Source organism: Trichechus manatus, unplaced genomic scaffold (genome assembly GCF_000243295.1).
Source record: "Trichechus manatus latirostris isolate Lorelei unplaced genomic scaffold, TriManLat1.0 scaffold00078, whole genome shotgun sequence".
Taxonomy (NCBI): Eukaryota; Metazoa; Chordata; class Mammalia; order Sirenia; family Trichechidae; genus Trichechus; species Trichechus manatus.
The window spans coordinates 11,017,213-11,043,719 of record NW_004444014.1 but is presented as its reverse complement, the minus strand read 5'-3'; the positions used below and the strand labels follow the sequence as shown (position 1 = coordinate 11,043,719).

General features: G+C 53.4%; 1 protein-coding gene across 50 annotated transcripts in view; it reads right to left on the bottom strand.

The window, feature by feature from the left end:
- CELF4 (CUGBP Elav-like family member 4) overlaps positions 1-26,507 on the bottom strand; it is a 343,629-nt gene that overhangs the window by 72,245 nt on the left and 244,877 nt on the right. For 27 of the 50 annotated variants that reach the window (XM_023735398.1, XM_023735397.1, XM_023735403.1 and 24 more), the window contains one exon: positions 8,102-8,150. In XM_023735398.1, coding sequence (XP_023591166.1) covers positions 8,102-8,150 — 49 coding nt within the window. Of the gene's footprint in view, positions 1-8,071; positions 8,151-26,507 lie in introns of all 50 variants that reach the window. The other 23 variants (XM_012556802.1, XM_023735393.1, XM_023735392.1 and 20 more) reach the window with 2 other exon arrangements.

Below are 26,507 nucleotides of genomic sequence, written 5' to 3'. Positions count from 1 at the left end.
TGTATGTGTGTGTGTGTGTGTGTGTGTGTGTGTGTGTGTGTGTGTGTGTGTGTGTGGTCTGTAGGTCAGGGTCCTGGGGAGAGGGTGAGCAGGGTGTAGATCCTAGAAGACTTGTTGTCAGTCTTGCTTGTGGTCCCTCTTGAGGGACACCCCAATGCCAAACCTGCCCCCACCAGAGCCTGTGCTCTGGGAACAGTGAACTGACAAGCCTCAGGCCTGTTACCCTGAGGCCCTGCTGGACTGAGCCTGGCTTTACTTCTTACTCATGTGGCTGATAAGAGAGAGAGGGATCCAGAAACAGAACAAGACAAAGAGCTGGGGTGGGTAGAGGCAGGTGGGCAGCCCACTGGGAATCCCTGCTCTCCTAAGGCATTCCACTTTCCTGGCTTCTCCCAGCTTCCCTTGTTGCCCTCCCAGCCAGCCATATTGTTGTGTTTTTTGCCATTTCCCGTTGATGGACTAAAACCTGGTGGCCCCCATCTGTGCCCCACCCCCAGCCACTGCTTCCCTGGAGAGCACATTTATTTTCTGCCTCACTGGCAGTGTGCGTAAAATTGGGCGTGTGTCTCTGGGTGCCTTTGTTTGTGTGTGTGTGGTGTGTGGTTGAGTGTGTTACTGTGTGCAGTGTGTGTGTGTGTGTCTGTGTGTGTGTGTGTGTCTGTGTCTGTGCTCAGGGATTCCCCAAACAGCATGGATGAGGCCCGCATTAGCTGAATCTTCTAACTGGTAGATGGTTATGGTGGGAGGTGGAGTGGTTTCTAATGATGGGAGTCCGGGGGCGCCGTGGGGGCCAGGGTTGACAGCACATGTCTGCTGAGGTGTATCTGGGTGTGTGTGTGGAGAAGGAGCATGCTAATGTCTGCTATACATGACCCACGTCTCAGACACTTGTCCCCTCCTTAAGGCCCCTGCCTGGCCTCTGAGCTTCTTGGCCCCCCCTGGGGGGCAGGCACATACCCCAGTCCCAGTTTGCCTCTCCCAAGCCTCCTTCAGTTCAGCCTGGTGGTCCATGGGCAGGCTTGCTATCTGAGGCCTGGGCATCAGAGTCTCTTCCTCACGTACCTGACTCCATCAAAGGAGCCCCAACAACCCGGCAGCAGAAGCTCGGCCTAGGGGAACACTTGTTTCTGTCTTCTGTCTCACCTGGTCTTAGACCTGAAAGGAGGCAGTGGCATCACTAGGGTTGGTGTCACCCAGTACAGTAACTCATGGTGTCACCCCGCCTTGCTAATTACCACAATACTATAGCTAAAACACTAGAAAATTTGACAAAGTCAGCAACTATAAAAACACCAGCAGCAATGAAAACAAACAGCATGTGATTCGAAGCATCATTGTAATTGGGTAATAATGATAGCTCTGACCAGACTGCATTAACAGTTCAAAAAGTAAATTAGCATAGTGTTTTAGCCTTGTAGGTGTACTGATATATGTAAGCTGGGCTTTGGAGCCCTGGTGGTGCAGTGGTTAAGAGCTGGGCTGCTAACCAAAAGGTTAGCAGTTTGGATCCACCAGTCGCTCCTTAGACATGCTATGGGGCAGTTCTACTCTGTCCTAGAGGGTCACTATGAGTCGGAATTGACTCAACGACAACGGGTTTGGTTTGGATTTGGTTAAGCTGGGCTTACAAAATTTTGTTGTTTTTGTTATAATTAACTACAGGGCTATTTTTATTTTATTTATTTTTATTGTACTTCAGGTGAAGGCTTACAGAACAAATTCATGAAACAGTAGTACAGATATTGTTTTATGACATTGGTTAACAACCCCACAACATGTCAACCCTCTCCCTTCTTGACCTTTTTTTTTTTTTTTTTTGGTGAAAATACACATAGCCAAAGATACACCTTTTCAAAAATTTCTACATGCACAGTTCAGTGACATCGACTACGCTCTTCCAATTGTGCTGCTATTCTCACTTTAGATGAAGGCTTACAGAACAAAATAGTTTCTCATTTAACAGTTAGTACACATGTTGCCCTATGACAATGGTTAACAACCTCACAACACATCAACACTATCCTTACTCAACCTTGGGTTCCCTATCACCAGCTTTCCTGTCCCCTTCTGCCTTCTGGCCCTTGTCCCTGGACTGCTGTGCCTCATTAGTCCCATTTGGTTTTACGGGGCTGTCCACTCCCAGGCTGAACGGTGAACCTCAGAGATAATTTCACCACTGAGCTAAAAGGGTGTCTGGGGGCCATACTCTCGGGGTTTCTCCAGTCTCCTTTAGGCCAGTAAATCTGGTCTTTTTTTGTGAGTTAGAATTTTGTTCTACATCCTTCTCCAGCTCTGTCCAGAACCCTCTGTTGCGATCCTGGTCAGAGCAGTCAGTGGTGGTAGCCGGGCACCATCTAGCTGTACTGGACTCAGTCTGGTGGAGGCCTTGGTAGCTGTGGTCCGTTAGTCCTTCGGACTAATCTTTTCCTTGTATCCTGTTCTCTTCACTCTACAGGGCTATTTTTAATAAAAAATAATACATTTCTGCTGAAAAACTGCACAATATTTTTAGAGACAGTCATTTTGCTGTCATCCCCTCTGACAGTGTCACCCAGTGTGGTCTGCACCCCCTTAGCAATGCCACTGAGAGGAGGGTGAAGGGTAGGGGCTGCAGGGAAGCGCAGCTGAGGGCAGAAGGGCTCCAGCAGCTGTGGAGCCCCAGCACAGATGCTGATGGTGAACCTGCTCTTTGGGGTGGGATGCATCTGGCTGCCAGAAGGCAAAGGAGCTGGAGTGTGTGCCCTGAGGGAGATGCCTTTGCCTCTGAGATGGCTACTGGCTCCTCTCTTTCCTCAAATCTGCGTACAACCAAAAACCTGTTGCCATCGAATTGATTCCGACTCATAGTGACCCCACAGGGCAGAGCAGAACTGCCCCACAGGGTTTTCAAGCTGCAGCTGGTGGATTCAAACAACCGAGCTTTGTTCTTGGTTAGCAGTCAAGCTCTAACCACTGCACCATCAGGACTCCTGGTTAATGAACTGGTTTGCTGAGTATGGGGTGAATCTGAGTTTAAATGCACTTGCCCCAGCGTGCTCTGTGGGGTTAACTGCTCTGCTGTGTACAGGGATGGCTCCTGGTGGTGAGGCTCTCTCACTCCTGGTTTTCTTTCCTTGCCTAGCCAGAACCCTTGCTCTTGGTGGTGGTAGAAGCGGTGCTCTCCCCTCTTTCTGCCCAGGGACATTCACTGCTGGGACACCCTCTCTCTGACTGCTCTCTGTTATAGACTGAATCGTGTCTCCTCAAAATATGTGTTGTAAATCCTAACCCATGAGTCAGAATTGACTTGAGGCAACTGGTATACTTGTGGATATAATCCCACTTGGGAATAGAGTTTTCTTTGTTATATTAATGAGGCCATTTCAGTGTAGGGCGTGTCTTAAATCAATCACTTTTGAGATATAAAAGAGCAGACTAGACACAGAGGAAAGCAGACACAGGGGAAGACCCAGACTATCTGAATAAGCTGGAGGCTGACCAGTCTACAAGCCCAAGAACTCCAAGGATGGCGAGCTAAGGAAGCTGAGACAAGGATTTTCCCCCAGCAGACAGAGAGAGCCATTCCCTAGAGCCCGCACCCCGAATACGGACTTTTACGGTCCTAAACTGTGAGGCACTTATTGCATTTCTGTTACAGCAGCACTAAGAAACTAAGACACACTCCCATCAGGATCAGTGGCTCCTGCTTTCGATGAGGACAAGCCCAACCCCTTAGCCTGGCACGGAAGGTCCCACCTTCACTTTGTGACCTCATTGTCTCTTGCCAACCCATACTACTTGGTCGAATTCCCACCTCCCCCTGGAAGACCTCCCTGACTGCTCCAGGCCACAACACTCTCTCATCTGACCCGCCCCAGCTCTGGTCCATCCCCTCTCATGGGTAGGTCTGGGAGCTCCTTGCTTAGTCTGGCCCTGCATCCCTCACCTGAGTCCCTGTTCCTCTCCCCTCTGCTGCCTTGAGAATGAGCCCACAGCATGGCAAATGCCTGTGGTGCCTCCTCACTTCCCCCTGAGCTGCTGAGAGTCCAAGAGACCATCCTGGGAGTCAGGAATGGAGAAAGCCCAGGTTCCGGTGGCCGGCAGGCGGGGGGGTTTGAATTTGGTTCTGCCACTTACTAGCTGTGTGATCTTAAACAAGTTACCTAACCTCTCTGTGCCTGGGTTTGTATATTTAAGTGGGGCCAGTAATACCGCAAGGTTGTTGTATGGATTAAACATATCTGTATAAAATCCCCAGCCCTCAGTTAGTGCTCTGTAAATAGCTTTACTGGACGGCACAGCCCTCCTACCCCCCAGGTAAGCAGGTTGAGACCCAGAGCTCATTCTGGGCAGAGCTGGGACTAGAACTCTGGACTAGAACAAGAACTGCCATCCTGTGCTGTTTCTGGGGGAGCCCCAGCCATGCATGCAGCCAGCCCCTCTCCCTTACAGACGATGCATGTCTGATATCTGCATTCACCCCAACTCCTAGGAAGGTAAGTTAACTATACATCGGAAAGGAAAAGAGCTGACTTCTCTGACAGCCCATGACAGCATCCTGTCAGCAACTGCTTCAGACACTCAGAGCCCTGGAAGTTAAAAAGGTGCTCCTGCACATGCCCATTTAACATCACTCCTCCATCCGGCTGAACCTGGCATTCCTCCTCCGCATGTGGACTGATGAGACCAGGGGCACCTCTAGAGCCTGGGAGCACGTGACATGACTGTACAGGAGGAGGCAGGGAGAAGCCTTCCTCCTGCCCCCACCGCCCTACCCTAGCCCCTACATGCACCCCAAATCCTACACAGAAAATAAATCATTTCTTTTTGTGCTACTTGTGAGCATTCAGTACATCCAGAAGGCACGCATGTCCCATGTTCTCAGGGTCTTTGGGACCCCATCTCACCTGGGAACAAAGCTTCTGGAACTGCGATGGGGCCCCCTGCTGAGCCAGGGGTAGGGGCAGACCCATCTCTCCCTTGGAGGGGGGCACTTCCTTTTCTCTGCTCCCTCCCTTCTCTTCCCAGCTGTATCCGTAAGTCTTCCTAATGCCCTACCATCTCCTCTCAACCCACTGTCTTCAAGGCTTCTCTCCCTTTCCCCGCTTCCGCCCTTTCTCCCCTTGCTTCTCTCCTTCTCTCTCCTCCCCTCCCTACTCGCCATCACATTCCTCATCCTCCATCCCACTCCCATCTCTTCCTCCTGGCTCCTCCTGCTCCCCATTTCTTTTATTTTTTCCAATGTTCACCTTGCCCCCTCCCACCTCTTTCCCCCTAGAAGAAGTATTTAATGGATATTAAATTATTTTACACTGACTTTCTCTTTTAAAACAGCTTGGTGATAGTGCTGACTCAGTATCCGCTCACTGTTTAATATTGAATATGCAATACTCAGTAGATAGATGTTGAGGTTTGGCTCCTCCCCCACCTTTCTACTTCAGGGAGAATTAATAAAAGAGCTGATTAAGCTGGTGTGGGGCAAGTGTCAGTGGTAGGAGAAATATGGGAGGAAGGAGATGAGGTTAACAACTTGAAGTCAGAGAGCTATTGCCTCTGAGGCAAGTTAAGGGAGAAAGGGGTTTGAGTTAGCGCTCAGCAAGCTGCAGCTGGGCAGAGGTGATTTCTGACACTCCACTCTGCCTCTGGAGAAAACCAGCTGAACTTTGACCTGCCTACTCCCCACCACAGGCATCTGGCCACTCTCCTCAAAGGCCTCCCTCGGCGGTGGAGTGTCGTTACTGACACTCCTGCTTCTTCCTCAGGTATGAAATCTCCCCTTCCTTCAAGGCTAGCTCAAGCGCCATCTTGTCCAAGGCCTCTGCCTGCCCACCCTCTCTGGGATCAAGGGTGACACTTATTGTCCACATCACGTGCCCCTGGCCAGAGCTAACACAATCGGGGCAGGGGCTCTGCTCTGCGTCCTGGGCTACAAGAACCCTCGAGCCTGCCTCCCAGAGCTGACCGCCAGGAGAGGGCCCTCACCCTACTATGTGCCAGCTCCTCCAAGCTCTGGAGCCAGTGAGGAGGAGCCTTGGGCGAGGCTGTGTGGGAACAGCCTCCTCTCACTGCCAGGACGTGGGTACTTGAGGAGCTTGAGTGCTCAGAGGAACACAAAGTGATTCAACTGCCAGGCATGGGAAGCCACCTATCCGTGGACCATGGAGGTGTGTCTGTGCCCGGGGCATGGTGTCCTTTCAGACAGCAGCCAGGCCAGGGTGGTGGGGGGAGACTTGAGGCCCAAGTCAGGAGGGGGCCAGGGTCCTAGGGTCCTCATGCCTGGGTCAGGGCCCTACCGGGGCCCAGAGGGAGTGGCCTGAGCTGGAGGAAGACAAGGGAGTGTCCTGGAAGTATCCAGGGCAAGGAGGCCACCTACGGCCACACTACAATTCCCACCTTTTGCCTATTGGACATTTTGCCCTTAATTTCCTGGTAAATGTGGGTGTTTTGGGGGTGGGGTGGTGAAGAAGAGAGAAATTCCTCAGTGCCCGGCTGAGCTAATGAGTGACCTGTCGAGGCCCAGGCAGGGAGCACCCAGGGGCAGAGAGTCCTGGGCCTGGGAATGGTGGTGGACATGGGCATCAGAAGCTAGGGTGATGGGGTGCCTGGCAGAGGACACCAAGAGTTCATGGCCTGGAGGCTGAGAACATCTGTGATGGCCGCCTTGTCCTGCTCCCTGGGCCTGGTTCCTTATACTCCTCTCAGTGGCCTCCTGGGCATGTCCTCAGTTTCTCTACACTCTTCCTGGGTGGTTTCTGTCTCCCACTGTGGAGGGCAGGACGCAGGGAGACATCCTTCCCCTCTGCCCTCTGGTATGCACTTTTTACAGATGGCTGCTCTGCCCACTGCCTGGTGGAGCCTCTGTGTGTAATGGGGTGGGCCCCTCGTTGGTGAAGAGGACAGAGCTTTCCCTTGGGGATCCTTGACTTACCTGGTTGGGGCCTTGGTTTGGCCATCTGCCCAGGGAAGAGCCCAAGGGCACAGTTCAGGGCTCTGGCCAGGCAGGGCCCCGTGGGGATGGGGGAGCTGGTGGTCTGCAGGGTCAAAAGCCCTTTCTATGAAGGTGAGGGCCATCCCTGGTAGGAAGGACAGCTGTGCTCTCCCTCTCGCCCCCCACCCCCCCGCCCAAGTAGGCTGACCAGGCCAGGGGCCTGTGAATGGTTCCCTCCCTTTGGGGATGATGTGTCTCTCTCCCATAGGTGAGGTGGGACGCTCTCTGTATCATGGGGGCTGGTGAGCTGCGGGAGGATCCAGCACCTTGGCGATGGAAGCTTGCCTTTTTATGTTGGAGGTGTTTTCTTTGCCTTCACTTCTCCCTTAGTTTTCTTTTACCATGGACCAGGTGGATCCTATCTAGAGGAAACAGGGTACGCTCTTTGCCCTGGGTGGGCCCAGGTAACCCCTGGAAGCTGAGGGGTGGGGTGAGCACTACAGCAGGAAGGCACTGCCCCGGGAGGGTGTCACCTGGGGACAGGGTTATCCCTGGTTCGACACCTGCTCTGCCTTTCCAGAGCAGAGCCCTCAACGTGAGGCAGTTCCCTCACCAGGCTTCCTCCAAGAGGCTCGGCCACCTCATTCCCGGCTTCAGTAGGTTCCATGTTCTGGGACCAGCATTTGTGTGCCTGTATTTACCATGAGAACCTTACCTCAGAGGCAGGACTTGTATGTCCCCCTCACTCCCCATGAGCCATCCTTCCCAGATTTGCCCCTTCTGGCCTGACCCCCTCAGGGCAGAGCTGCAACCCAAGCTTCCTACATCCTGGCCCAGCATCTTTCAACTTGTACGTTTCACAGTGGGGTGCTTCTTGGTGACAATGCAGAGATGGGGGCACCCTTTTGGGGCAGAAGAGGACCTCAGAACATGCTGTTGGTTCACTCACAGAAAGGCGCAGACCCCACCATCCGGCATGCGCAATCTCCCCACTTCCCTTCACTCTCTGCCCATACCGGTCCCCAGAGCTCTGAAGCCCTGTCCTCAAACTCCCTTCCCTGCCAGCCACAAGGTCCCCAGGGAGCAGCAGGAGGAGGCAGGGGGTCGCTGCATTGGGGAGAGAGAAGGTGGGGAGGGGAGGGGCAGAGACAAGTGGGCCCTCACGTGAAGGGGGCTGGCGCAGGCAGCTACTACCTCCTCGGCTCTCGCTGTCCGCTGGCTTCACCTGGATCGGCCGGTTCATCTGCAACAGAGCACAGGAGACAGCGTTAGAGCTGGCCTGTGGGGGCAGGCACCCCCACACCCGTAACTACACAGGTGAGTGCGAGCACACACAGACCACACCCGCAGACACTCATACACCGATGCACTTCTCACTGAAGCCCACTCGCTCCCCAAGGCCCCGCTATTTCAGAAGCCATTTCTCTGGATTGGAGACCCCACAGCATCCCCTCCACCTTTTCAGTAGTTCCTGCTAGCCTGTCACATCAGAATTCGAGGGTGACTGAAATGCGGGTCCCCTGACTCTACTGCCATGAGGCCTCACGCTCCCATGGCCCACCTCCGGCCCAGCCCTGCTTCACTCGAGACAGCCGGATTGGCTGCAGACTGACGCTGCCCGGGCCAGGGCCTGGCAACGAGCCCCAGCTTGCAGATGTGGGTTGTGGGTCCCAGGGGTGGCTGAGACTCAGGGGCCCTTCATTGCAGCCAGGGATGTCACCTGGGATGGGTGGAGCTGGGCACAGCCACTCTCTATGGCCTGACTCCCCAAGCGGCCAGCCACAGGCCTCTCTGGGATCGTGTCAATTCCCTGTTCGGGCCACTAGGGGTCTCTGAACTCCAAGCATCAGGCTCAGCAGCCTGTCTTCAATCTTCCCTGCTGTGGGGAGGCACCAGGGTGGGCTCTCCAGCCCCGAGGTCCCAAGACATTTCCAACAGTAAAAATGATAAGATTCATTCAAATTGAATCATACGTCATGTCTTTACAAGTCCTTTTGCCTGTCATGTACATCCCTTACGCATTATCTCATCTGAATTTCTCTCACAAACACAAACCCTGAGACGCTAGCATGACTGGTACTAAAACCCCCATTTTATAGATGGAGAAGCAGAGGCAAAGAGAAGTTCTCTTGCTTTCCAAGGCCAAACGGTGGCAGGAATAGCCTGGGAACCTGGGCCTCCTGACTTCCAGGGCGATTTCTGCCTTCCCAGCTGGCAGCACGTGACTCTGTTGCCAATTCCCCTCAGTACAGGGCTTGGCTAGCCAGTCACAAAGAGTCCTCAGGCCTCCTGGTCCAGGATTCGACGTGAGTTTTGGCTACGTCAAGACAACTGGATGAGGGGGTGTGAGTGCCCGTGACTCAGCAAGGTGAAGGCAAGACCAGGGGAAGGACAGAGCCATGCCAACGAAGGACAGAGGCGGGAGGCAGGACACAGCAGACAGAAAAAGTGGCTCAGGTGGTGCAGACAGGACCACTGAGGGCCGGTCCATGGTGAGGGTGGGTCAGGAGTGACTGTTTGCTGTGAGGTCCCACCTGGCAATCCCTTATGGAGTTGAGGGAAAGGTGCTTTGTCTGCAAGCTCTGCCACCCAGAGGAAAGTGTCTCGTCACAGAAACTCCAATTACAGGGAGAAGAAAGAGGGACATAATGAAATTCCTGGCTTCATTTAGGGGACCCTGGCTTCCCCACAAACTACCTTATTTTCAGCCCTTGAGGGAAGGGTCTAGAAGGCTACCCAGGCATCTGACTGTGAGGCTGATGGCAGGGGTGGGAGGAGAGGTTCCAGGAGAGAGCCAGGTCACTCTGGGCTTCCTGTGCAGTGCTTTTTGGGACTCAGCATCTAACCTTTTCTAGGCTGCCCTTCCCTCCTGGAACATCCCTTCCTCTTAGTCTTCCAAAATGCCTGCAATATTCTCCTACGCCAGAAGGGCCCCAAGGACTGAACAGGACTTAATTCTGGCCCTTGCATTCTCTTGGGCATACTTCTACCTCTTTCTTGGTCACGGAATTATTACAATTCTCCGAGGCAGAGATTCTTAACTCTGTCTTGCCGATGAGAAGACCAAAGTGGCAGGTCTCGGATCCAGCCAGGATGGGGAGGCACAGGGCTAGGCTTACAATGGCAGATTTGCCTTCATAGATTTCAACTCACTTGAGCCCAGCTGCTCAGGAAGGAGGGGACGGGGAGGATGTAAGTGGGCAACAGTCCATCTGGCAAGGGGAGGTTGGGGCCAGGCTCCTTGGGCTACCAAATTGAGTACAGCCGCTTCAATGTGTTGAATCTGGCCTCTACCACCAATTTCTCTGCTCCCCCACCCCCGTCCCATGTCCTGGTACCTTCCTCCCCCAAGTCCATTCCCTCAGCCTGCAAGTTCCTCTCCTATACTCTCACAGCCTCCTCCTCTTGACTTTCTATTCATCTTTCAAGGTGGGTCCACGAAGCCTTCCGTGTGCCCCAGTGGGAAGGGTCCTCAGGGACTTTTCCCTTGTCCATCAAGCACCACGGAGAACCGCACTCAAGGCTGGGAACTTCTTTCAAGGGGAGACTCAGGCAGCCCAGGCCCCCCAAAGGGCACACGACACTCTTCAGAAAATGAGCAGCTGCCACATCTGTTATACTGCTGGATGATCATAACCTCCCCCGTGATGTATGTAACTTCAGCCAAGGAAATGGAGTTTCAGAGAGGTTAAAAAACTAGCCCCCAAGTCACATAGGTGGTAAATATCGATGTCAAGACTGGAACCCAGGTCCCCTGACACCTGCCTACATGTTCAAAGATGCTGAGAACTGGGTGAGAGGGGCTTGGGGAGTGGTCCAGGGAAGCCCAAAGCAGAAGGGGGAGGGAAGGAGGGGAGTAGGTGGGAGATCCAGCCTTCCTCAAGGAGGAGGGTGAGGAAGGTTTGGCTGAGAAGTGGCAGGTGGAGGTGTGTGAACAGACCCGGTCGGGCTCTGTCCTCTGCCCCAGGAGCCAACTGAGGGAACCTGTGTGGAGGGAGGGAGTGAGGCCTTGGAGGAGGCCAGGTAGACCTCCTCATCCTTAGGGATGATGCTAGGAGGAAGGGCAGGGACCGCTGGGAGGGCCCTCCTCCCCTGGTATCCCCCGGCACCTTGTTTCTGTGCTCCACGGTCTCTCTTTTCTACGCGGGTCTGAGAGCAGTCGGGTGTGCCCAGGGATTGGCAGGGGCTGGGGATACAGCTCTTTTTGGTATGATGGGTTCCAGTTTCCAGGTGAGTAGATTAAAGGAAGGTAAATTAATCACCTTGAGGATGGAGCTTTCCACCTCAGTGGGTGCCCCTCCTTAAGGCACCCGCCACTGTCCCACTTCCTCTGCTTCAGGCACTTGTGACTTAGACCTGATAAGCTCCCTCTAGAAGCCCTGCCAGCCCTCTGCAGAATGCTCAGACATCTCCACACCATAGTGGGGGGCTTGCTGCTCACACAGGCTTCTCTCCAACTTGACTGGGGCTCCCTGACGGCAGGGGTCTGGGGTCTCACCTGGCTACCCATGTGCTGTCAGCCACCCTAGGTGGGGCACCCACAGGGTGCTCCAGACAGACTGGTGAAGCAAAGTTGAATGGTTCCATGGACCCACAGCTCCTGGAGCCATTTCTGATGTCCCATGTGATCTGGAGGTAGTCAGCATCCAGACAGCCTCTGAGGGGCTGTCAGAAGGGAGCCAGGCTCGGTGGAGAAATAAGCATGGTCTGTGTTTTCTCCTTTCTCAGCAGAAATGGAGTGTCGGGAGGGCTGCTCAGCTGGAGCGGCTCAGTGTGGGGGCTGGGCCTGAATGGAGGTTAGAGGTCTCCCTTCCTGTTTCTGGGCTCTGGGCCCTGTCTAGACTCACCAAGCCCTGGTTCTGCCTTGAGGAGGGAGGAGTGGACAGAGCGAACCAGTCTGTCCTGGGGAGAGGAGGCTGAGGCAGGTCAGAGAGAAGGGAGAGGCAGCTGAGGCAGGCCGGAGAGAAGGGAGAGGCAGGGCCTGCAGAAAACCAGTGAGAAGTGAGAGGAAGTGAGGAGAGGAGACAGCAAAGAGAAACATGGCGGAGGGAGGGGAGAGGCAAGGAGAATGCAGTGAGGGGGACCAGAGAGGTTGGGAGGAAGAGCCAGGAAGGAGAACGGAAAGGAAAATGGGAAGGGGCAATTGCCAACTCCTTGCCCTTCTTCTAACTTTGCCCTCAGAACCGGCCATTGCCTCAGGGCCCCTTGGCTACCTGGGCCCCAGGGTGCTCCTCATAGGTGACCACTGGGAATTCAAGGAATTAGAGGCCACTTCTCAGTGCCTTTTCTTTCCCGTCCCTTGTCCCTCTGTCCAGCCATCTCTCCCAGCCAGTCTGTTATTCTCGGGGCCCTGGGGCTTATGCCTGGTGGGACCCTGGGCTGGGGTATGAGTGCCTGCCTTGCAGATTTTCTTTCTGAGGTGTTGTCAGCATCCCCATGGAGAGCCCTGTGGCCTTCAGTCCCAGGTTCTGCCTCTGGGGCCTGAGGGGACTTGTGGGGCCAGGGCTCCTTCCTGGGTAAGGGACAGCTCCCTAGAGGGCATCACTAACCCTGTGGTCTGTTTCTCTTTCTGGCTGGGGCCCCTCTCAGGGGGAGCAAGTGGTCCCTAGCCCAGGACTTGGTGCCCACCCGGCCCCTTCTCTGCTCCCCACTGCAGCCGAGGGCAGGCAGGAAGGAGGGCAGGGGCTCCTTCTCCAGCCCCTTCTGCTCTGGCTCTGCCTCCCCTCCCCCTCCCCATCCCACTGCCACTTCTTGCATCAACACATATCCATGCATTAAACAAGACATTCCATTAATTTCTTCATCATCATAACTTAAGCTGGGACATACCCTTTAAATATTCATTCAGCTATGAAAACTGGGCATTAAAATTTTAATAATGTCAAGCTCATTTGAACCAGGCTCCTTGGGGACGATTACGATACAATTAGAATAAATATGATGATTGAGCTGGTCGAAAGGCTTCACCTGTCCAGCGTGGCTCCCTGCGGAAGGAGAGGCCTGTGGCTGGCTGGCAGGCAGACAGACAGACAGACAGGCCAGCTGGATCTTTCTTTGCCCCCCACCACTATACTCTCTCCCCCTCCCCTGCCTCTTCTGCTCCAGGCCGGCAGCAGCCTGTGCAACCCCTTCCCCCCACTCCATTTCCCACAGGTCTCTGCAGGCTGATGCTGCCTCGGTGGGCCAGGGTGCACAGTTGCCTGCCCCAATCTAGCAAGATGGTCCTGATTAACCCTGTCGGTTCCAGTTACTCCGCTCCTTCTCATTCTGGTGCAACCTGGTGCTGTGCTCACTCGGCTTGTTCCTTACTGTGGTGTCTCCTCTCCCCCCGTACAAGGACCCTCTGAGGTCAGGGATGGGAACCCCATCAGAACAGGGTCTGCCTGGCAGGGGCCATGGTGGTCCCTGAGGACCCAACTGTGTTCTGCCTCCAGCAAGGAAAGGGCTGGCCTCACCTGTCTGCTTGAGCTGCAACCACCCTTCTGAGGGCTGGTGTTGGGGGCAAGCCAGGGCTGAGCCCCTGGAAGTCCCTCACTGCCTCAGCACCTGCCTAAGCCCAGGACATTCCCTCATAAACTCACCCTGCTTCACGAGGACAGGAGCTGGCCTCTGCCTCACCTCACTTCATATGCACCTGAGCCCTCTGCTGTCTGTCACAGGGCTGCTTCACGCCAGCCCTTGGCGTGGTCAATCCAGAAATAAAGGGCCTCACTGGCCATCCAAATCCTCCTCTTCCTCAAAGGTCTAGGTTTGGAGCCTATTATGGATTGAGTTGTGTCCCCCCCCAACAAAAAAATTGTGTTGTAAATCCTAACCCCTGTACCTGTGGAAGGAACCCTGGTGGTGCAGTGGTTAAGTTCTCGGCTGCTAACCGAAAGGTTGGCAGTTCAAACCCACCATCCGCTCCTCGGGAGAAAGATGTGGCAGTCTGCTCCCATAAAGATTTACAGTCTAGGAAACCCTATGGGGCAGTTCTACTCTGTCATATAGGTTCCCTATGGGTTTGGTTTGTATACCTGTGGATGTAATCCCATTTGGGAATAGGATTTTCTTTGTTATGTTAATGAGGCGTGTCTTAAACCAATCACTTTTGAGATACGAAAAGAGCAGATTAGACACAGAAGCAAGGAAGCACAGATGGGGTTAGATAGACGCCATGCTACACAAAGTGAAGTCACCAAGGAATGAAGGAACAGAAGCTGAAAAGAGATAGTACCAACCCCCAGAGCTGACAGACAGAGAAAGCCTTCCCCTAGAGCCAGGGCCCTGAATTCAGACTTCTAGCCTCCTAAACTGGGAGAAAATAAATTTCTGTTTGATAAAGTCACCCACTTGTGATATTTCTGTTACAGCAGCACTAGGTAACTAAGACAGAGTCCACCTCCTCCAATAAGGTTTCCCTAATTATTTCAATCCTCCTGGTCACACATGACCCTGAATTACTATGCTTTCTCGTGTGTGCAAATGTGTGTGTGTGTGTGAGAGACAGAGACAGAGAGACACACAGAGACTTGTTTCTCACGTGAAAACAGAGACCAGGGCTCCTTCTCATGGACCCCCAGACCCTAACTCAAGGATGAATGTCCCTGGAGTATGTTGTGGGCGCATGCTCGAGTCAGGCTTGTATGACATTACAGATGTCTGGAAAGAATTCACTTGGGCCGTGAAATAGCATAAAGGAGGTAATGGAAGAAGTGCACCAGGCATAGCCTGTGCATAGCAAGCTCGCAACAATGCCAGCCTCCCCTTTGCTCCCTGCTCTGTGACCAGGAATGCCCCAGGAAGATCTGGATCAACACCTTGTACTGTGTGTGTGTGTGTGTGTGTGTGTGTGTGTGTGTGTGTGTGTGCATGTGTAGGGGGTGGGGTGGGGTAGGGTTGGGGGTAGTGGAGCTGAGGTGGTAGCCACAGGACCTGGTGGCCCACGGGATTGGCCAGAGTACTCTCCAGATGGCTGCTGAACCCTCAGATGCAGTTCCAGGGTAGGTGACCTAACTTCAAAGCTGAGGGTCCTTGCTGGCTCCTTTTAGGATGTGTGAGAGCCCTAGAGACACCTAGCACCCTGCTCTCCAGAGGGCTCCCGTCTCCCCATACCATGAAGTTCACGTGGAGGTGCGGATTCTTATCTGTTCAAACCGGCAGTGATCACTGAGAACTCATTTCTTAAGTGGGGTACCTGAGGAGAAAGCGTTCCTGCTCACCCACCCATGGATATGCTTGTGTGGAGCTTGGCTGCTGCGCTTTAACCACACACATTGTTTGCAGGTAGCTCTGATCTTATCGTCCAGAGAAGTCAGGCATTATGCTGCCGCCCCTACCCCCACCCACCCCAGCACGCACGGATGGTCGTGGAAATGGTGGCAGAGAAGCCCCCGCGTACCCTGTGTGCTGGGGCCCCAACCTCGCAGCAGCCCTGCTCTGGAAAGAGAGAGCTAATTTGCAGGACCCAGTGCAAAATGAAAACGCAGGGCCCTTGTTCAAAAGGCAAGAAAAAAGTGTCTTTGAAGCTACTGAAACACTGTATAAAGCTTTTTCTTTCTTCCATGGCTTCTCTCTTGACTTGTCATGGTGTTTTTTTTTATTGGCCATTTAATGTATTTTAAGTAAAGGAGAATCGAAATTTTAAGTTATTAGCATGAATTTCACCGTTCATCTTTATACTGTGCAATGGCAGTTCTAAATGCAAATATCAGAGCATTTCACTCCTATGTGGAATCACCAGAATTACACAATTCATACTTGGCGACTCCTCCCTGGAGGGTCCCCAGAGCTGGCCAGAAGAGAAACACAGGCCAGACTAGGAAGGCTGGAAGGAGGAAGAGACGGTCTCCCAGGCACAAACAATCCTAAGGGGGTGCTCCCTCAGGCATGGGGACACTCACAGGATGAGTACGGAGCCTTCCAGGCACCCAGAGCCCCACTACCTGGGATGCCTGCTCAGGCCTGCTGTGTCTCCTCCCATTGGCCTGGACTGACATGTCACAATCTTCCAGAGGGTGGGCCCTGGGGAACTCAAGCCAGGCATCGCCTCTTCCCATGGGCCCAATGCCTCAACCCACGGTGGACTAGCAACTTAAGGGTGTTGTAAATTCTGCCCCAGGACACCCTGGGTACGTGAATCAGGGGTGGGTGACACACTCATCCCTGCTGAGACTTGGCCCTTGTTGATTTACCAGGTGTACAATAGTGCTGCTGGCCTAGGATGGTCCGCCAGAGATACCACAGGGCCTGTGGGCCTGACTCCATCCTCCCCACACCCACGTCCATGCTGCTGCTGGTGCAGAAGATGGCTGTGGTTGTGGGGTGGGGTGGGGAGGGAGGAGTCGAGTAGGGTGGGGAAGTGAGGAGGTTGTAGGAGGCAGAAACTCAAATGAGCAGAGGCTCCAAGTCCCGGGCACATGCTCCATTGTCCCACTGGACTTCCATTACAATACACAAATTCAAAGATTAAATTATTAAGAATTTCAGGATGGCAACCGCAGAGCATTAAACCCCAAGTGTAGGATGCTCCTGAGTGTGGGGCCCGATGTGACTGAACAGACTGCCTGCCCATGAAGCTGGCCCTGGAGATGCCTTTCTGGGTCCCATCCACCCAAACCAGGAACCAGACCTTTTGTAGACTGTAAGGCAGCCCAGGTCTGTGCACTAGCTCCAGCTACAGAAAGATCGTTACTCGAAGATTTATCTTTTAAAGATGAACTTTGGGCAATTCAGGGAGGATCGACTAAAAATTTTCAGCCATTGGTATCAAAGCCTGGAGATGAGGAAGTGACCACCCCAACAGAGATCGAGAACTCAGGGTCGTGGAGACCAAAGGCAGGTGGCTCTCCAGCAACCTTCTCTCACCCTACCTCTGCCGTCACGTACTGTTGTTGCTAGCTGCCCTCCAGCCGGCCTTGGCTCACGGCCACCGTACATTTTAGAGTGTAACTGCTCCATAGGCTTTTCTTGAAGCCCGGGTGGCTCAGTGGTTAACTGATACAGCTGCTAACCAAAAGGTCAGCAGTTCAAATCCACCAGCAGCTCCTTGGAAACCCTATTAGGGCAGTTCTACTCTGTCCTATAGAGTTGCTATGGGTAAGAATCGACTCAGTGGCAATGAGCATAGGGTTTTCTTGCCTATAATCTTAACAAAAACAGAATGCCAGGTCTTTCTTCTGTGGAGCCGCTGGGTGAGTTCAAACCACCAGTCTTTGTATTAGCAGCCAATAGGAAATTGCTTGTGCTACCCAGACTCTTCACAGGTACTTAGCGCATCATCGTAATTAACAAATGAATTAAGGAGAAATTTTTTGTTTAAAGCCGCAGGAGGGTAGGGCCTACATCTTGTGCCTGCTGGATTCCTGGGCTGTGCACAGTAGGCCGTCAGTAAATCTCAGTGAAAAGCAAACCCTGGCCTGAGGGCTTCTGCACTCCCCTAGTGAGGAGGATCACAGGGTAACGGCACAGCGCCGCACGTTATTTGTAGCTTGTTGTAAATATATTAATGTTTTAACTACTTCCTTAATAAATCGCATATGGTTCACTCCATAGAGAGGGCTTAGAAATTCTCCAGGAGTTTTGTCTGTTGGCATCAGAAGGTTCTGACTTAGGGACACCTCTAGTGGTGATGCAGTGATACCTGCCTTCTCCTGCCTCACCTGGTCACAGTCCAGACCCTGAGCCCCACCCTGAGCAGGTCAGTTGGCGGTCCTGCTCAGAGGATGAGAGAGGTGGACCCTCAAGGCTGCCTGTGGTGCAACCTGTTGTTGCCCCCTTCTCTGCCTGGTTACCCCCCATGCCTTCCCTCATCAGAACTGCCATGCTTCTCTTCTTGGCCTTGTAATCTAAGTTAGGTGCCCCTCCTTCTCCCTATAAGGTCACTGAGTGGTGCAAATGGTTTCTACTTGGCTATTTATTGAAAGGTTGATGGTTCAAACTCACCCGGGGTGCTACAGAAGAAAGTCCAAGTGATCTGCTTCTGTAAGGATTATGGCCAAGAAAACCCTATGGAGCTCAGTTCTACTCTGTAACACATGGGGTCACCATGAGTCAGACTCGACTCAACTGAAACTTTCGTTTTCTCCCTAGCTCCCCATTCCCTTCTTTACTGTCTTGTCACAGTTTGGGACTGTCATGGTTATTTGTGGATTTGTTTGTTTAATGTCTGTCTCCTCGCCATGAGGGAAGGCCCACACCTGTTTTGCTGCACCACACACCCAGAACCCAGTGGCACACAGTAGGCACTCAATAAATACTCACTGACTGAATGGATGACTCAATCCTCTCCCTCGCCTCCACCCCATCACTGTCCTTGCTCCCTCCTGCCTCTGTCTGGCCCTGTGGGTCACCACTGGGACAGCCTTGTGTCCAGCCCCCTGATCTGCCTTCATCCAGCCAAGTGGTGATGTTGTACCTTTAGATTATGAAGGGTTTATTGAAGCAGGGAACACAGTTTAGAGAGACAGCCAGTGAGCTCCGACCAGACAGAAGTACCAGCGGTTATTGTTAAAATATGCAAATCCACCGCCCATTGAAATGCAAACCCTCCAGATAAGATTTTTTAATAAATCTGGTTTCTGCTCCCATTTCCTGCTAGGAGGAGGCCATCTAATGCTTGTTGGGTCAGGACACATACCAGCATGTAGGCCTGTCAGCTCTTCACCCCTCTCCTCACTCAGACCCACTCCCAGCTTGGAGGTGTCTGGTGGGGCTGGCTGGCCAGCCAAGGCACCAGGCTTGTCCCTTGGGCAAAGTACTCAGGTCGCCCCTGGTCACACACAGGGACATCTCACCCTCTCCCTACACTGGCTGCAATGCCCCTCTCCCTTTCCGCTCTTCACTTCATCCCTCACCTTATCTCCTATTTGCCTTTGTCTTCTCCTCCAGCAAGCCCTCCCTGATTGAGTCCAATCAATTACACTTGTCACTTTGCATGTCATCCTCTCTGGACTCACTCTGGTCTGCTGCCCAGGCGAAAGTGGCCCTCCTGGGGATGAATGGAAGGTGGCTAAGAAGCAGCACAGGCACCTGACTCTCTTAAGGACCCTGTTATAACCCACCCTTCCCCAGCACGGGCATGCTGGCTTTGAATTAGGATGTGAAAATGTGCAGACCTGGAAGAAGTCAGGTGCTGGAGCTGAAGCAATGTGTATCAGCTTGGAGGCATAAGGACACTAATAAAAAGCAGTTGTTGTCTAGTTGACTCCAACTGATGGCAACCCCTTGTGTGTCAGAGTAGAACTGTGCTTCATAGGGTTTTCAATGGCTGATTTTTGGGAACTGGATTGCCAGATCTTTCTTCTGAGGTGCCTCTGGGTGAATTTGAACCTCAAACCTTTCAGTTAGCCGAGCGTGTTAATCGTTTGCACCACCCAGGGACTCTGTACACTGTAATGGATGACATTTTTCCATCCTCCCCTGCTCCAGGCCTGGCACTGATTGCACGTCAAGGCTTATTTCATCCAGTCCTCACAGAAACTCGATGAGACCAAGTGAGCAAACTGAGGGGGTGGGTAGGATAGGGATGGGGACTGGGGTGGGCATTCCAGGGGTAGGAATAACTAACACAGACCTGGAAGTGAGCTGAAGGAAGGGCCAGCCAGTAGGGTGTGACAGTGTGGGGACAGTTGCAAGACAATGGCTGGACAGGCAGGCAAAGTGGAGCAGGGAGGACTTCGTGTGGCCAGTGGAAGGTCAGAGATTGGGCAGTGGGGCCACCGGTGGATGTGCAGCAGGGATGGCATCCCACTCAAGCCGTGTTCCGAACTGGCACCAAAGAGCCAGTCCTGTGGGCAGATGGGTGGAGCCGGGAGAAGCAGGGGGAGGGGACGGGTCAGAGGTGACAGAAATGCCAGGCCAACGTTTAGATCAACGACTGCCAGCATGATCTTGGTACCTGGCTCCCTCCCCATCTGTGGGAAGACAGAAGTCCAGGGCTTGTGCATAGGAGGCACTGATTTTACTGAGGCACAAACATTTAAGTGCTCGACTTCTAGCATAAAAGTTGGTGGTTGGAACCCACCCAGAGGCTCCTCAAAAGACAGGTCTGGAGATCTGCTTCTGAAAGACCACAGCCTTGAACACCCTGCAGAGCATTTCCACTCAGCACCCATGGGGTCCCCATGAGTTGAACTTGACTAGGTGGCAATTAACAACACCAGCACCGAGGGGAAGTAAATTCCCCAGATTGACTTTCCTTCATGGTTCCAGACTGGCCTCTAGCCTGGCTTCATCATCTTTGTGCTTGGAAACGGGCCTGGGGAGAAGGTGGCCAAAATGTTAACATACTAAATGCTATTATGGGCCTGGGGGCCTGTGGCATGAGGGGGGACTCTGTGTGTGTATATGGGGGAGGATGCAGGGTAGGGGGTAGAGGCCTCAGTTCTAGCCCCCTTTGCAGTGCACATGCTCCTTGGACCGGCCCTGACAAACAACCCCCGCAGTTGCTATGCAACAGGCTGCTCCCTCTCAGCAGTGTCCAGTGGCAGCCAGCACTGATGGAGCCTATTGGTTGGGGCTGCTGGGGCTGCCCGCTCCCCCTTCTCTCTGCTCTCTTCCCTCTTTCCATCCCTCTCTGAGCCTCCACCCTCCTTTCTCTCTGGAATCCATGTTTGCAGAATGCTTTCTCCTCACCCAAAGGGCAGGGACAAACTGCAAGTGGGGGCTGGGTTAGCACAAACAAAGAAGGTGGCCCTGGCGGGCAGTCAAAAATCCCCTCTGCCAAGACCTGCTTTTTCATCTGTTTCCCTCGTCCCCATCCCTCCCTGCTGCAATAGGGCCAGAAGTGGGGGCCATCTGGGCGGGTAAATGCTTCGAGGGGCTGTGGCAGTTAAGGTGGATAGGACGCGGTGAGAAATTGGATTGGAGCAGGGGTCAGGGGTGGGAAAGGGGTGGAATTGATGGAATTGATGTGACTCACACACCCCCTCCTTCCCAGTCAAGGTTCTCATACCACTGGGGACCCCTTAGGGCAGCCTCTTCTCTGTTCCCAAGGCCCCTGTCTATCCCTCCCGCTCCCACCAACACGCTAGGGCTGCACTGGCAAGGGTGGGATGATCCTCGTGGTCTTAATTAAGATCTGCTGCCGTGGAAACCAAGCTAATTAGCCTGCGCGGCCAGGCTGGGTCGCTCACCCTCTTCAGGGTGGGGGGTGTGCGCGACTGGTTTTTAAAACAACAGTGCATAATTCCAGAAGAAACGAGCCCTGACTTAGTTGGGGGGCCTGGGTTTCAGTCCTGGCTCTGCCATATACTTGCCCATGTGACATGGGGCAGTGAATGGAGCTCTTGAAGGTAAATTAAAATTTGGGTAATTATATTCTCACAGGTGTGTGAAGAGGGTTAGACGTGATAATGTGAGAATCCAGGTAAAGTTCTTAGCACAATGCCTGGAACCTAGAAAGTGCTCAATAAATAAGGGAAAGCTATCTACTCCCAAACCACCCCCATCCCCACCCATGAAAACCCTACGGATAACAACAGTCTGATATCATTGTGCATGGAGTTGCCATGAGTTGGGGGGGATGCCTTGGCAGCAGCTAACAACAAAAACAAATTCTCTCACTCCACTTACTGCTTCTCTTCCCCTTCCTACTTTTCCCCCTCCTTCTCTTGGTGGATAGTTTCTTCACTTTTGAGGGAACATCTAACTTTGATTTTTTTTCCTTCCCTCCCCCAACCCCCAGGCTCTCTTTTAAACACAGTTGTTGTTGTTGGGTGCGGTTGAATGCACTCGAAGTGACCCTATATGACAGAGTAGAACTGCCCCTTAGGGTTTCCTAGGCTGTAATCTTTATGTGAGCAGATTGCCCGATCTTTTCTACCACAGAGCTGCCGGGTGGGTTTGAACCACTGATCTTTTGGTCAGCAGCCGAGAGCTTAACCAGGGCTCCTTCCTTTGAACAATATTGAACTGAAATCATTGAACAGCCTCTGGGGAAGAGCTGAGACTGGGGTGGGGAGGCTGTGCCCTGCTGAGAGCCCCTATTGTCTCCCCAAAGCCTCTCCTGTACCCCTACACAAGCTCTGTCCTCTCTACTTGGTCTACCAGCAGCAGAGCCTATTGCTTTGATAGGCCACAAAGTTCATTCATTCATTCACTCATTCATTCATTAATCCATCCATTCAAGGCTTACTGAACACACCTCTGTGTGCCAGGTCCTGTTCTAGGCATGGGGGTGGTGCTGCAAACCTGAATGACCACCCCTTCCCTCAAGGAGCTCATGGACCAGGCTCCAGCAAGGCTTTGCTGAAAGGACAGTCAAGCCCATATATCCTGAGCCCGGCTGAGCACTGCGCCTTCTGCTCTCAGCGTGACTGTGGAACCCAGTTCCCTGCACACCCAGCCACAGAGCCCTGCACTTGGCAGGAACCAGGCACCCCTAATGTCCTCAACAGCTCTGACAGGTGGCTTTTCCATATTTGCTTACACATGGCAATGGGGTGGGGGCTCCCTACTGCAGAGACATCCTAAATCCAAGTTGGCCGGCTCTAGTGATTAGAAAGGAGGTGTCTCCAGCCCACACCCAGCTACCCCTCACTTTCCCTCATCAGCTCTGGTGCCTGAGCTCCACAGGCTAAGTGAAGCCTTCTTCCAGGCGGGGGCTCTCCACAGTTGAAGTAACTACCCAGACCTGAGATTTTGGTTCCTTCAGTCTACACAGCCTCACGGCCCCTCCCTTCCCAACGCAGCTGGTCTGGCCTCTTTGCCCTAGGAGTGCTCGTCCTTGCCCAGGGCCCTCAGATGATCCCTTTGGGATGACTGCCTTCTTTGATTTGGACTCTGCACCTCTGAATAAGCTGAACGATTGCACTGGAGTGAGAAGGGGAGTGGGCTCCATGGTCCATGCGGGAGTTGGAGACCCTTGGCTTCTGTCACGGCCATGTTTCCTTTTGGCTTCCCCCCGCCAGACTTCCCCTCAGCCCCCTGCCCCCCAGTCAGATGCTCTGAGTTCCCCACCAAACGGTCCAGGCCCCTGGACTGTGGACCCTGTGCCAGGCTGAGTCCCCCCATGGCTAGGAGGGGGTCCTGCCTTCCCATCCCCTCTTGCACCGGAACCCCCCCTCCTCCCTCTCTCATAGGGTCCTGGGCTCTCAGGCCTGGGCCTAGGGGAGAGAGTGCCCCCAGGCCTGCCAAAGATGAAGAACAAAGCCCGCACCGAGTAAATGACAAATCTGAAGGAAATTGCTCTTAATCCTCCCGCCACAGCCTGATGGTGCTGGCCAGGCGCAAACCTGAGTCATCCTTGAAATGGCACCGACATTTGCTTTTTAGAATTTGTTTTGTTCTTTCGGCTTTAATCTTTCTCTCTCTCTTTCTCCCTCCTTCCCTCCCTTCCTCCCTCCCTCCCTCTCTCCCTCCCTCTGCCCCTTGCTCTCCGTTTTCTAATATGAGGCTGCACTGCCAGCTCGTCCAAGTCTGTTTTCCTGGCATTAATTAACACAGCTCTCCAGCCTCCAACAGGCTAAATGATGAATCAGGTTAAATTCTAGACAACAGCCGCACACCGCCATCAATTAGCCATCTCTGGGCAGCTTCATTAATAAGCATCGATCACAACCCTCCTCCTGGAACATGCTGGGGTCTCTGGGTCATGGGCATTGCCTACAATCGCGCAAGGTTTAGGTGTGAGTAAGGGTGTGTGTAGGTGAGGGTGTGCGTGGTGAGGGGTCTACACAGGAGTGTGTGTGCAAGAATGTGGGTGGTCCCAATGACTGCCCTCACAGGGAACACAACAGAGAGTCCCTGATGGAGCAGGAGAAAAGTGTGGAAAAGAACTCAAATTCACATAAAAAGACCAGACTTAACAGTCTAACTGAGACTGGAGGCACCTCCGAAGCCGTGGTCCCCTGACGCTACATTAACCCAGAACCAAAACCATTCTGGAAGACAACTCTTCAGACAAGATTAGGCTGGACTATAATACATAAAATAATACTCGTTAAGAGTGTGCTTCTTAGATCAAGCAGATATACGAGACCAAATGGGCGGCTCCTGTCTGGAGGCAGGATGAGAAGGCAGGAAGGGACAGGAGCTGGTTGGATGGACACAGGAAACCCAGGGTGGAAAGGGGGAGTGTGCTGTCACATTGTAGGGATTGCAACTAGTGTCACATGACAATATGTGTATAAAATTTTGAATGAGAGATTAACTTGAGCTGTAAACTTTCACCTAAAGTACAAAAAAAAAAAAAAGGAATGTGGGTGGTGGCAGGAGTGAGTGACTATTTGTGGGTGGGTGTGTATGTATGTTTGTGGGTGGTGTGTGTGAGTATGTGAGCATGTGTTGTGTGTGTGTGTGAGAGAGCAGGTGGTACGTGTACGTATATGAATATGTAGAAGTGTGTGGGGGTGACTAGTATGTGTGTATGTGTGGTGTGTATCCTGTATGTGTGCGTATGTGGAGGTGTGAGTGGGGTGACTGGTATGTGTGTATGTATGTTTGTGTGTAGTGTGTGTATGTGTGCATGTAAGCATGTGTTGTGTGTGTGTGTGTGCGCGCGGGTGGGCTGTGTGTGTGTGTGGAGGTGTGTGCGTGACTGGTGTGTATACATGGTGTGTATGCTGTATGTGTGTGTGAGTGTGTCGAGGTGTGGGGTGACTGATGTGTGTGTATGTATGTTTCTGTGTGGCGTGTGTGAGTATGTGTGCATGTAAGGATGTGTAGTGTGTGGAGGTGTGTGTGTGTGGAGGTGTGTGGGGTAACTGGAGTGTGTACATAGTGTGTGTGCCTGATGCGGTGTGTGGATATGGAAACGAGGTGTTGGAGAGCACAGGTGTGCTCTCAGTGCTCCGCATGCTCTGGACCCAGGCCCCGGTCCTCTCCTGCACTCTCTGAAAGGCAGGCTCTGGTTCTCCCCTCCCCTGAATACACAGGTTCCCCCAGGGGCTGCTGGCCCCTTACCCTTCTCTCCTTCTTCCCTCCCCTTAGAGGTTTTGCCCATCTCCTTGTTTTCACCCAGTGTGAAAACATCACATCCCTGCTCTCTCTCCCTGACACATGTTCTGGATGTCTCTCGGTCATTCTCCCCTGGCTGCCCCACAGGTACACGTGACCTGTAGCCCAAAGCCTGACCCCTGCCAAGGGTTTCCTGGCCACCACCCAGGGGCCAGGCTCACACCCTCCAAAGGCACCAATACCTCTGCCCCCCAGGGTTGGGCTCCAACCCTGTTCCAAGCACCACCTTCCTCTGCCTGGGTCCTCAGAGCGATCTTGGTTGTCCCCTCATCCAGGCTTGTCCCACATTCTTTGACTCCAGGAGGATGCTTCCAAGCCACAAGTAGCCGTGAGCCCCTCAGCGGACCACCCTGTCCATAGGCTAAGCCCTCTCCTCACCCTGGGGACGAGGTCACTCCCTCTGCCCCTTGGGGCCCTGCTCCCTGGAGAGTACCTGCCAGCACATGCCTCTTCCTCATTCCTTCCCTTGATTCTATGAAGTCCATAGCACTGCCTCCCCTCAAAATGTAATGGGCTTAGGCCATTAGTCAATAGCACCTCAGTGGGAATTAGTCCATTTCCAAAAGATGCTTTAATGGGGGGTGGTGGCGTCACCACTGGCGTCGCAGGTGTGGAGTGTGCCCAGGGAGCCCGTGGGCCTGGCATGCACAGCCCAGCGTGCTTGGGGATGGACGTGGCTTCCTGAGGGGGCTACTAGCCGATCATCTCCTTAAAGGTTAATTAAGAATCTGAAGCCGGATGGCGTGGCACGGCCGGTGACGGTGAACGCGGCGTCTCTCCAGACCATTAAACACTAATTAGGTTTGGAAAGTCTATTGAGCTCCCGAGGTATCGTCAAGGCAGGCGCTGGCCCCGAGGTACCCTTCGAAATGCCAGCACTGTCACCCCGACCTCCCAGCTGACCCACTGGGCTGGCCTCATGACCCCGGGCTGCGAGTTGCGCGTCCCACTCCATTTCTCTCCATCTCATTGTCTCTCTGGGCATCACTGCTTTCTCTCCTTGTTATTCTTGTCTCTCACAGGCCTGGCGTCTGTCTGTCTACCCATCCAATGCCCTCCTTCTCCCTACAGCCCTCTCTGCTCATGGGCAGCACTGCTTTCTGTCTCCATTTCTCCTCCGTGGCTGGGAAGCACTGATTACATACGGCAGGTGGTGGCCTGGAGGCAGGTGATAGGAAGCTACAGCGTATGCAGAGCTGACCTGGTCCTGGTGTCCCCCAAGCGGAGGGGAGCAGGAGCCACCCCAGAGGCTGAGAGAAAGGAGGGGGTGGTGGAGAGAATGGGAGGCTGCCCCCAGCCGCCGTGCTGAGATGTTCTGGGCCTCGGAGCTTCCCTCTGCTGCACCCTCAGCAGAGCCCCTCCTCAATATGCCTGCGTCTCCAGAGACCTGGCTCTCCTGGGGGCTGCACTTCACCAAGGTCTAACTTCATCACCTGCGCTGAATGCAACAAGTGTGATTGGGAGGAAGCTGCTCCTGATGGCATATGTGCCTCCGTTCATTCATTCATTAGATTTAAAACCCACCTTGTTTTAAAAGGAGCCTTGGTGGCGCAGTGGTTAAGAGCTACGGCTGCTAACCAAAAGGTTGGCAGTTCAAATCCACCAGCCACTCCTTGGAAACCCTATGGGGCAGTTCTACCCTGTCCTATAGGGTTGCTATGAG